This window comes from Nyctibius grandis, chromosome 7 (assembly GCF_013368605.1).
Source record: "Nyctibius grandis isolate bNycGra1 chromosome 7, bNycGra1.pri, whole genome shotgun sequence".
NCBI lineage: Eukaryota > Metazoa > Chordata > Aves > Nyctibiiformes > Nyctibiidae > Nyctibius > Nyctibius grandis.
This window is the reverse complement of record NC_090664.1, coordinates 26,510,183-26,522,249: the sequence shown is the minus strand read 5'-3', so window position 1 is coordinate 26,522,249 and position 12,067 is coordinate 26,510,183. Positions and strand designations below refer to the sequence as shown.

The 12,067-nt window shown below is 37.1% G+C and overlaps 1 protein-coding gene across 6 annotated transcripts in view; it reads right to left on the bottom strand.

The window, feature by feature from the left end:
• DGKB (diacylglycerol kinase beta) overlaps positions 1-12,067 on the bottom strand; it is a 336,656-nt gene that overhangs the window by 271,597 nt on the left and 52,992 nt on the right. For all 6 annotated transcript variants that reach the window (XM_068404614.1, XM_068404612.1, XM_068404613.1 and 3 more), the window contains 2 exons: positions 9,500-9,653; positions 4,978-5,118 (listed from right to left, as the gene is read on the bottom strand). In XM_068404614.1, the coding sequence (XP_068260715.1) occupies positions 4,978-5,118; positions 9,500-9,653 (295 nt within the window). The remainder of the gene's footprint in view (positions 1-4,977; positions 5,119-9,499; positions 9,654-12,067) is intronic.

Here is a 12,067-nt window from a genome sequence, read left to right as displayed (position 1 = left end):
TCAGTTCACAATCCACCTCACTACCCGATCATCCAGACCACACTTCCTCAGTTTAGCTGCGAGGATGCTGTGGGAGACAGTGTCAAACGCTTTACTGAAATCGAGATAGACCACATCCACAGCTTTACCATCATCTATCCACCGGGTAACATCCTCATAAAAGGCTATCAAGTTGGTTGAGCATGACTTTCCCTTGGTGAAGCCATGCTGAGTGCCCCTAATGATCCCCCTATCCTTGATGTGCCTAGAGATAGCACCAAGGACAAGTTGTTCCATCACCTTTCTGGGGATGGAGGTGAGGCTGACCGGTCTATAGTTACCCGGGTCCTCCTTCTTGCCCTTTTTGAAGACTGGAGTGACATTCGCTTTCCTCCAGTCCTCAGGCACCTCTCCCTTTGCCCACGACTTAGTAAAGATGATGGAGAGTGGCCTAGCAATGACTTCCGCCAGCTCCCTCAGCACCCGCGGGTGCATCCCATCAGGGCCCATGGATTTATGGACGTCCAGATTGTTTAATTGGTCCCTGACCCAGCCCTCATCTACCAAGACAGATTCCTCCTCTATCCTGACTTCTTCTGGGGCCTCAGGGGTCCGGGGCTCCTCAGGACAGCCTCCAGCAGTATAGACAGAGGCAAAGAAGGCATTCAGTAACTCCACCTTCTTTTTATCCTCTGTCTCCAGGACCCCCACCTCATTCATCAGTGGGCCTACATTGCCTCTAGTGTTGGCTTTACCTGCAATGTATTTGAAGAAGCCCTTTCTGTTGTCCTTGACCTCTCTTGCAAGGTTTAATTCCAAGGAGGCCTTAGCTTTCCTAGTTGCCTCCCTACATCCTCTGACAACAGACTTATATTCCTCCCAAGTGGCCAGCCCCTCCTTCCATGATCTGTACACCCTCTTCTTCCACTTGAGTTTGCCCAGCAGTTCCCTGTTCAACCATGCAGGTCTCCTGGTACCCTTCCTTGACTTCCTACCTGTTGGGATGCTCTGATCTTGAGCTCGGAAGAAGCAGTCCTTGAATGCTAACCAACTATCTTGGGCCCCCTTACCTTCTAGTACCCTGTCCCATGGGATTTCCCCTAGCAATTGCTTGAAAAGGCCAAAGTTGGCCCTACTGAAGTCCAGGGTTGTGATTCTGCTAGCTATTCTGTTCCTGCCACATGAGATCCTGAACTCTACCATCTTATGGTCGCTACAACCAAGGCTGCCCTCAACCTTCACCTCTTCAACAAGACCCTCCTTGTTAGTGAGGATAAGATCCAGCAGCACTCCTCTCCTAGTTGGCTCATCCACCATTTGCATCAAAAAGTTATCATCAATGCACTGGAGGAACCTCCTGGACTGAGGATGGCTGGCTGAGTAGGCCTCCCAGCAAATATCAGGGTAGTTGAAATCCCCCATGACAACCAGGCCCTGTAATTGAGAGACTGCTCTCAGCTGCCTGTAGAAGGCCTCATCACCCTCCTCATCCTGATCCGGTGGCCTCTAATAGACACCCACAACAGTATCACCCCTGCCAGCCTGCCCCTTAATTCGCACCCACAAACTCTCAACTCGCTCCTGATCCGCCCCTGGACAGAACTCAATACATTCTAGCTGCTCACTCACATAAAGAGCAACTCCACCACCTCTCCTTAGTGGCCTGTCTTTCCTGAACAGGACATAGCCATCCATGACCACATTCCAGTCATGCGAGGCGTCCCACCAAGTCTCTGTAATTGCCACTAAATCATAGCCCCCCGACCGAAAACGGATTTCCAGCTCCTCCTGTTTATTCCCCATGCTGCGTGCATTGGTGTACAGGCATTTCAGGGAGCGAGCTGAGCACACCGATTTCACCCCACTTGGTCTACCTCAACACTAGAGCGTTGCCCCAGTGGTGCAAGCCCAGCTACTACCCCATCCCCCTTCGAATCTAGTTTAAAGCTCTCCGAATGAGCCCTGCTAATTCCTGTCCCAGAACCCTTTTGCCCCTACGACATAAACCTTTCCCATATGACAAAAGGTGGCATGCCAGAAATTCCAAAAGTTCAAAATTATGGCCTTTTGAGAAGAAATTGGAGAACTGATTCTCAAAAATACATGCACAAACAAGTGCTGAATGCACTTTCTGTTTTCACCAGTGCACGTACTTGGAAAACTCTTGTCACTCTCCACAGAAACCTGAGTGTCCAAGAACTCCATAGCACAGGAAAAAGACAGACTACAACTAATCATATTACTGAAAAAATACAAAAGAACAGTGTGGCATTCTTGAAGCTTCTATTGGTATGGAAAGAACAAAATCAGAATAACCTGGAGAGAGTCTTGATAAGAGAAACTGGCAAAAAAACCCACAGCTCATAATTCTTGGAGTTTCTGTTCATAATAATGGAGAGAAGTTTGAGCACTTGTAAGCATATTATGTTTGTAAAGCTATGCTGCCTGTGGAGGTTGTATGCCTCCGCACCTCTTACGTCTAATGCCCTTCATACTGCCTCCTGGCATTTCTCTGAACAGTTTCACAAGGAATACATGTCTGGTGTCCATGGTTACACTGATAAAAAAAACATACAAATTGAGGAATGGGTTGTGCTGATAAAGTCACATGCAATTGTGAGCTAAAAGAACTTCTGCTGTTGGGGTCATTAAAGGAAGAAAAGTTGAGCTATGAAACACCACCATTCAGTTCTTAGGAAGCACCCTGCATATTTACAAGTGGTCTTTCTCACACATTCAAGACTCATAGTGTGGACACCAGCAAGCAATGCTTGGTGTATGTGAAAACAATGCAGAGAGCACAAAATGGTTTCTATGGACCAAGTCTACAGGTTGAGCTGCATAGCATGAAAGTACTTAACAGTATGGGTACACCTTGAACTATTTGCAATATGACCTTAAAAAGAGAACTTAAATTCTTCTAGTGTATCTTCCCTAGGAAAGTTTGGGATATTCTTAATATTCAGGCCATATATAGTTTATGAATAATAGATAGGCTGAGCATGTCAAACAGGTGAGGTTTGCAGTGCTTAAGACCTCTAGAAACACACTGTTAATAGGTCAGAGAATCCATTTATCTGCTGGAATATTTGTAAATCTATGAAAATCCACAGAACATATAGATCCAAAGCATAAATACTATTTCATCTTAGTGTATTTTATCTTAGAAAATCTTCCAGCTTATATCAGATTTTATTTGAAAGCACCACTTCCATGTTCTGCTTGTTAGGAATCAAGTTTTGAAACACTCAGCTATGATTCAGAGTGTTTCCATTTTTTTGTCAACAGGAAAAAAAAATCATGATTTGAGATTACTATTAATATTAATGTTGGCAACTCCAGAATAAATCATCCATTCTTTTTTCACTCCACTGCTACTAATTTATAATTTACCTTACAGCCACAGGACCTACTGCTATAAAATTATTTCAGACAAACAGTTAAATTATACCATTAATTTATACGGACAATTCAACTAAAATCAACAGGGAATTCTGCATACTGATGGTACAGTATAAGCCAAAATTTAGACGCTAAAAAGTGACAATACGTGGTATATTTCAACTCTATACAACAAAGTAGAAAATAATCCTATATAATAACCATGTCCTTAATTATATGTAGTAAATGCAAATGATCTTGAACATACAAAACACATAAGAACTGTACATTTATTAGATCAGGCTCTCTCGCTCCTAAATCATTCATAGTTTTTTGCCTATGCAGTTCCTGTTGCAGGAAGTTCATGGAGCACTACACTAAAATAATCACCTCCTCTGCCTCTCCCCCTTTTCATTGTTCCAATTCCTGACACCAGGGGAGGCAACTGTTCTCCATTTCATGCTATGGTTGGTGCATAGAGCTCTTCAGAGCTCTGATACGGCTTGCATAACTTGCTACCATGAAACAGTTATTATACTGTAAGTTGAATTCAATCCTAGGATCTTAGTTTTCCTGTGCTTGTGTTCTGAATGAACATTCACGCATACATCCTTATATTCTAATCATATGATACCAAACTGGTATTACCAAAAGTGGGGATGGCTCCTTATAATCTTTGCTCAGGCAAAGGTATCAGTGATCTTACAGTACAAAGTTGTCATTGTAAGATAACTAGATGTAATGAAACATCAAGATACTTCAACAAGATGGGGTCATGAACCTTATAATGAATTTCTCATTCTGGCAGAAGCTGCCTACTGTTTGCATTTCCTATCATATTGGGTATTTACTTTCCATACAGTATTAGAGCCTGATCCCACAGTTCTTTTATAGACAGACCAGCTATGTATATCAAATTATATTTGGTCTCAGTAAGGATTATACGATTGGATTGACTGTTTATCTATCTGGAAAACTGGCTTCTAAAATTCCATAATGGGGAAACACACGGCTTTTCTTTTTTTCTCCAATTCACAGACCAAATTCTCAGTTATTTTTTCAACAGGTAGAGGTGTTGGGCTTTAATGAATGAAGCCCTTAATTTAAAAAAAATCAAGTAATTTCTAACTTGCAGTGTCAAACACTCATTCCCAACAGTGGTGCAGACTTGGATCATTCCTGGCTTTTCTATATTCACTAATATTATAGAGCCCATGGCCTATATTAACAACTAATCTTTATTTGAATTAGCTGGTTTTCTACAAATTATTCACCACTTCTATATATCTCTAAGTATCCTCAGTATATTTCATTTGTTTTTCTCAGATCTGATACTAATGAAGAGATGACACTATAGAAAGGACTATTTTAACTGCAGAATGTATGATCCTTACTCCCCATCTTAGTGTGTGTTAGATACAAAGGATTTAGTTAAAATCTCATCAAATTAATACTATTAGCAAGAATAAAACATCATTTCTGCAATAATGGTCACCTAGAACCATTTTTATAATGCAGCTACTCAAAATTGAATCTTAAACTCAGAAAATTTGGAAATAGAATTTTTGATGACTTATTGAAATAAATAGGTAAAATTAACTTAAAAAAAGAACATACATTCTAGCTTGTCTTCAGGTCTTCCTCTTTCTAGCAGTGACAAATAGCAAACAATATCTTTCAGCTGGATCATGTCTGGTAAATGCAAGTTGGCAGGAGTAGGAGGCCTGGATGTAGAGGTACCTTTGTTAAGTCTCAGACCTGGAAATAACAGATAGCCTTTGTTACTCTTAACGTATAATATAAGCAGAAAATGAAAATATAACTCTTGCATGCATGCAACTTCATTTTATATGAATCTCAGGTGACTTCTTCATTTAAATATAAATGTGAAGTTTTAAACAATTCATGTTCATAGTTTATCCATCAAAGGCAGAATTAAAATGATAGTGAGGTTTTAAAATATTATATGGATAAAGCAAACTATTGAACCAAAAAATTAATTATGGAAATGGCATAACCCTTTTTTTCATTTGTGTTGATCTAATGTCATTTGACTACAAAAAAGTTTGGTAAATATTTTTATTCTACAACATTAATTGTTAATTTAGGTATTAAAACAATCCCTGCCCAATGCTGCATCCACCTCCTCATGCTTGTAGAAGCTCCATCTAAATTACTTATTGACACCAGGTACACTAATTGAAGATGTTTTAGTGTCAAAGAAAACTCTGGTAATACTCAAGCACGTAGTTTTCCCAAAAACACAGCCAGATGTGTGTCAGAGCAATGTATATTTAAAACATGGAAGCCTTGGCCACAGAATACTATAAAAATAAACATAGAATTTAAATAATAGTCATAATAATTGCTCAAACATTGTGATCAAGCAGTTCCAGTGTACCACTTGGAATACAAGTTTCAACATTGCCAAACTTTTTGTTCTAAGAGAACACTAATATGATCGGTCCTGATGATATTACTGGAATCTGCAGGACCAATAAATAGAGGGGAAAAAAAGGGGAAGGACAGGTGAATACAGAGAAAGCAGTAATAGAACTTTCTTTACAAGTTTGTTACATTTCTCACTGACTTCAGTGATGTTAAAAGTGAAACTTTACAAAAGAATTTACTGATCTTAAATATTTTCTAGAACTAATTCAGAACAGATTTGTCATTGCACACATAACCTGCATACATAATTTCTCTCATCCATTTGTCTTAGACAAGTTAATTAATGCAGCAAAGGAAAACAGAATTCTGGTGGGTTTCCCCTCTCCCCGTTATTTTTATCTTGAAAAACTTCATTACAATCTGAAGACATTTTCAAAGGTCTACTGTGGTAAACACGTTAAAAATAAAAATTTCAGTAAATAAGAGCAAATTGGCATGCAGAAAATGTATCTTTGAATCAAGTTCATGTTTATGGTTTCAGGCAGATTATAAACACTGAAAGTAAATATTTAAAGTAATAAAAAGATTTAATAAGGCAATGTTCTACTAAATGAGTTTGCATGTCAGTTAAGTGCCCTTAAAATTAAGACAGTATAAAATGTTAATCAATTAAGATGCTAGCTTTCATCACACAATTTACACAAATAGTTCATATTCCAGTCTTATGCACAGAATAAAAAGCATTATAAAACTCAGGCTAAATCTTCTCAAAAATGTATAGTCCTGAAATCTAAATGAAAAGGCATACAGATTTTAAGGTATCTTTCAGCTTATCGTCAGCTGCAAAGTACACGTTAAAGTATTACTTCTTAATCAGAGGTGGGAGACAGGTGGCTACAGTGCGCTAACTTGCAGATGACTTACAGTGCTGCTGCTTACCTGGCATCTGTTTCCATCTCTCTTCAGACACTTTAACTGAAAATACAATTTATAAACAGACATGAGTGGACCAGGAGACACTAAGTAAAAAACATATACATACCAGAGAAACTAATGAACCCTGCTACTTTCCTTGTGATCTCCTCTAGCTCTCGTGTACCTTTCCATTTTCTGACAAGTTTATTTCCAAGTAGGGTCAGTTTTTTTCACTATTGGTAACATTTAAAAATTACTAGATATCCTAAAACAAAGGTTCCCGTAATTTTCATTTGCTCATCAAAATGTACCAATGCACACTTTTTCCCTTTAAATGCTACAAATGATAAAGATGTAACATCTAGTTTAAATCTCATGCAATTGATTTACAATATGAACAGTATATTTTCAAGCACAAATAACTCTTCCATGAGGTGAACTGAATTGTCTCTCTGAACATGCTTTGGGTATAACAATTTATAAAACAGTCCTTCTGGTATTACACTGAATACAGACAGAAGACTACTAATCTGGTGTCATGTTACATTATTTCTAAAGTCCTTACTAACAGAAAAAGATGAAAATTAACTACAAACAGAAAAGTGAGTGAAGGAGAAAAAAATCTTAGGAAGTAGTATTAGAGTAAGAAACAGCATACAGTTTAAACAACAATAATAATAACCATAATAATGATGAATATTACTATTATTATTACTACTACTGTTATTATTGTTATTATTATTTTACCACATATAAGAATAAAATCTATCAGAGAGAATTATATTGAAAGTGAAGAAAGCTGAGTATGGCCTACACTGGGCAGAATTTAGCTGTAAATCTGGTAATGACCTAAAACCAGCTGTTATCATTTCTACATATGAAGTGTCAAAACCATAGAAATAGAACACCAAAATGATAAAACATTATTTTTCTAAATAATAGTAGTCAGACAATGTATGTAAAAACACAGCATAATAAATAATTATATACCACTAAACATCAGCTGCTATTGGAGTTATCAGGCAAAAAGTGTTAAGTGTAAAAGATTCCAAATTTTGGTGGCTAGTACAGTGCATGTTTATTGCTGATGCTACTCATTGATGAAAACATGGCAAAAACTTCAATGAAAAATTAAAAGTAATGAAATGAAATTGTGCAGCTGAGACTTTATAGGCAACAGAATCTATATTCATAGCTGAAAAAAATGCAATGCTGAAAATTCATGACATCCAAAATATACCCTGCAGCATACTATAAAGCATACATTTAGACATGCCCTTAGAGATTCTGTTGCAAAGTGTTTTTAAGGGCAAGGACTGAATCACTGGTCTAAATGACTTGCCCAAATCCATGAGTAAGTCATTATCAGAGCTGTAGTTAGCAATAGAAGGTTTTGAATACTCCACACAACTGATTACACCATAGTCTACTAAGCCTACTGCTCTGTACATGGAAGGAGATGTATTCATGGCAGTTCTGATTAGAAAGGACAAAAAAGATACCTGATGAATTTGATTCAAATTAAAAAAAAATATATGAAGAATCATACCCTCAATGTGGTAAGCAAGCTTTGCTAGCAGAAAAAAGTTTTTTCAGTTAAGTCTAATTACAGCTCATGACCATTATATATATATATACACACATTATAATATAATAGAAGATAATAATGTAATATGGGGGGGGGGGGGGGGGGGTGTTTGTTTTCTTGTTGTTTTTTGCCAGGAAATACAAATCTAAGAAGTGGAAATAAGAGGTACTGTAAACTTAAATAAAGAAAAATAACTGAAACCCATCTATTTAACATAGTTGAGAATGACATGCACTAAAAAGCAAAAACAGATCAGTGTCCATAGGTGATCTCTGAAAACCTATAATTAGCATTGTACACTGAAGCATCTATGGAAATCTAGTGCTTGGTATCTGCAAGAAAAGCTAACATTTCAGCTAGTAGCACTTGTATCAAATTCACAACTTCTGGATGAGTTGCAAATTGAAGACACCTAATCTTCATATAAAGAATTCAAGCTATCAAGTACCCAGCAAACCACTTGGTAACTTGCTCTAAGCACCGACTGCCCCAGCTGTTCAAAACATACAATTTATTTCATTAAATTAGTCTAGCTTCTGCTTTTAGCTGCTGGATTTTGACAGAGTTCTCAAATTGCTAAAGTGCTAAACCAAATATTTCAAGTTAGGAAGGTAACCTTAAATTTCTTCTGCAAATTTTCTTTAAAAGTTTTGTAAAATTTTGTAAGTTGACAGTTTTAACACTATTTTGCATTTAAGTATTTTAACATGTTATGTCCTCTGAACTCAAAATCACTTTTAATAAAAATGTTCAGTTTAGCATGAAAATTTCAAACTGCATTAATTAGGACATTTAAAATATCAGTAGCTGATAAGTACGTAGGATTACTAATAACAGTATCACACTTAGACAATTAAGAGAAGCAGCAGCAACTGGGCACAGAAACTGTAGAGCACCAGCAGGAGCCTCCTGCATGAAGCTCTGAAGGTTTCTAAGCGTTTATACAGTAGCGTAGGCAGCAAGATCATGTAATGATAGCAATCCATTTAGTATTAACGTGACAAAGACTGTCCACTTGGTGTCTCAGCTGCATCATTATTGTGAATTAAAAAGACAAAACCTTTAATTTCCATTTCTTTTCACAGTATTTCTTGTTCATGATTGAGTTAGTTTCTCCAATTTCTCAAATATCAGAACAAAAAAATACATACAGTTTAGAATTCCATATATTTATAAGCTATTAGAAGTAAAATAGCAGGGGGAGGGAACCATCAGCTCTTATATTACTGTGATGTTATTACTTACCTCCAGAAAGGTGCTGGGGTTTGTTTTTTATTAACGGGCTGCAGTGAGAGATTTTGTTGCTAAATGAAGTAAAAAGATGCTCAATAAAATCATCTGGTAACTCTGCCTCCAGAAAAGTCCTCATGAACAGCTTGAAACCCTCTAAATCAATTGTCTAGAGTGGAAAAAAAAAAAAAAAAAAGTATTTTCAATTGTTCGTTTTGCAAAAACTTTCTTACTAATCCATCAAATAATATTGTGTTAACATAAACTTCAGACTGTCTTTGAAAATAGTGATTTCTGAAGATACAGCCTGGCGTACCTGTTCTTGAAAGTGACTGATTATTGAATTAAGCATTACTTTGAAAACTCACAGTATTACTACAATAGCCCAGAGCACGGTGTAAGACAGCCCAGAGTAAATTCAGAGCACTTGCATCTGGACACCAAAACTAAGTTCCGTGCTCTCTAGTTTCTTGATTAGAATATGGCTTAACAGCACATACAAAACTGCAACCAAAGGCACCTAAGGAGCTCACAGGGATGTACCTAGCAAGTCTTAGCTTTTCCCATAATTAGGCATACAACATGCAGGGGATTTTTGGATGCCTAATTCAGGGAATTGAAGGCCTCCTGTCTTTTTCTAGGTAGCAACACGTTTTGCTGGTATTTGTCAAAGAGAAACTAATCACCCTGTCTTAAATAGGTTCTAATAGTCAAATGAGAGTGCTGAGAAACACATTACTTACAGGGAAAAAAAAGTTGTTGATTTGAAGCGTTTGTCATTTAGTTTAATTTGTTTTTGCTTTTTCCAGCAAAGTAAGAGCTGATTAATAAAAGTTTATTGATGATTTCTCCTGGTAAGACAGCATTATGTTTTAAGTAATAAAATGAATCATAGAATCATTGAATATCTCAAGTTGGAAGGGACCCATAAGGATCATCGAGTCCCACTCCCTGCTCCTCACAGGACTACCTAAAACTAAACCATATGACTATGAGCATCGTCCAGATGTCCCTTGAACTCTGACAGGCTTGGTGCTGGGATGACTTCCCTGGGGAGCCTTTCCTGTGACTGACCCCCCTCTCAGAGAAAAACCTTTTCCTAATGTCCGATTTGAACCTCCCCTGATGCAACTTCCTTCCATTTCCTCGTGTCCTATCGCTGGTCACCAGAGAAAGGAGATCAACACTTCCCCCTCCACTGCCCCCCTTGAGGAAAGTGTAGACTGTGATGAGGTCACAGCAATGTAAAGCATTATGATCCCATTTTATCCTGGTGATATAGAACCACTAAAGATAAAGGTGCCCTGAAACATATTGAGAGAGCTTAAGACAATTTCAGTTTTATCTCAGAAATAACTGTGAAACAACTGCATACTACTTAATGATGCTACTCAGTTACGTATGTGATTTTAAAACAGCTTATCACACATTCATCTGTAAAACAGCATCGCTGTCTTTGTTTCTAGACTAAACAGGACAGCAAGTTTTCACCATTAAATAACTAAGGGATAAACCCACATTATACCACAAAATCGACTTGGAGAAGTTTCCCTGTGCTTCAGGAAGACTCCATCTCTCCATAGAAAGCTTTAGTGCAACTCCTTTAGTTCACCACAGTGAACGCAGTATTAGGAGAGAAAAGACTAGGAAGAAATCAGATTGAAATCATGCCAGAAAAAGAAAACTGAAACTAAATTTTCAAAGTGCCTCAGTGAATTTGGAATCTGTCGGAGTATAAATAATTTTTACAATTACTTTAATATCATTTCAACACTTTGGAGCAGGGATTTCTCTCCCCCTGACATCTTTCTGGCATTTTTTTCATATTTATGGGATGTAGAAAGTTTATGTCCACATGAAATAAGGTGTTTCCCATTAAGACTGAGACCTAACTGCCTAGAGTAATGTTTTAAATGTGTATCGCTGTCCTTACAGGGGACCAACAATACAGATTGCAAAATTTGACTGATTTTGTGCAAATCCTTGTTATTAGGAATGTAAACTTGGCAAGAAGGTATCTATGCTGAGCTTCTAATCCAGAACACTTCATTTGAGAAAGAAATTCAGTGAAACCAATAAAACTCTTACCTATTGAACACAAAATAGCAAAGACTGAAAAAAAATTGCCTCCACAAGGCTCAAGCTAGGCATAAAATGGAAATAATTAACTTGGACATGGACTCATTACCTTTGTCTCATCATAGAGTTTCAGCCACTCTCTTCTACTTTGGCAAATCATACACTGTTTCGTCATGCTACAAACTTTATATGTTTTTTCCTCAATAATAAAGTCACTGACATTTAATTATCTGTTTATAAACTATGAAACTGCAAAAGGATTTGTATCAGCATCCAAGTAAATCAGTCATTAGTTTACACCATATAAATGTATTTTTATCTGCAAGCATAACAAATACACTAATCAATAAATCAACTTACTTTAACAAAGTGTTAGATTGTTCATTAATGAAATGTGTCTTAGCTATTTCATTAAATTACATACAAAGAGGAATAACCAAGTGAAAAAGGAAAACAGAAAAAACAAATTATAATCCCATTTAAGTTAAGGTTTATGGATGGACT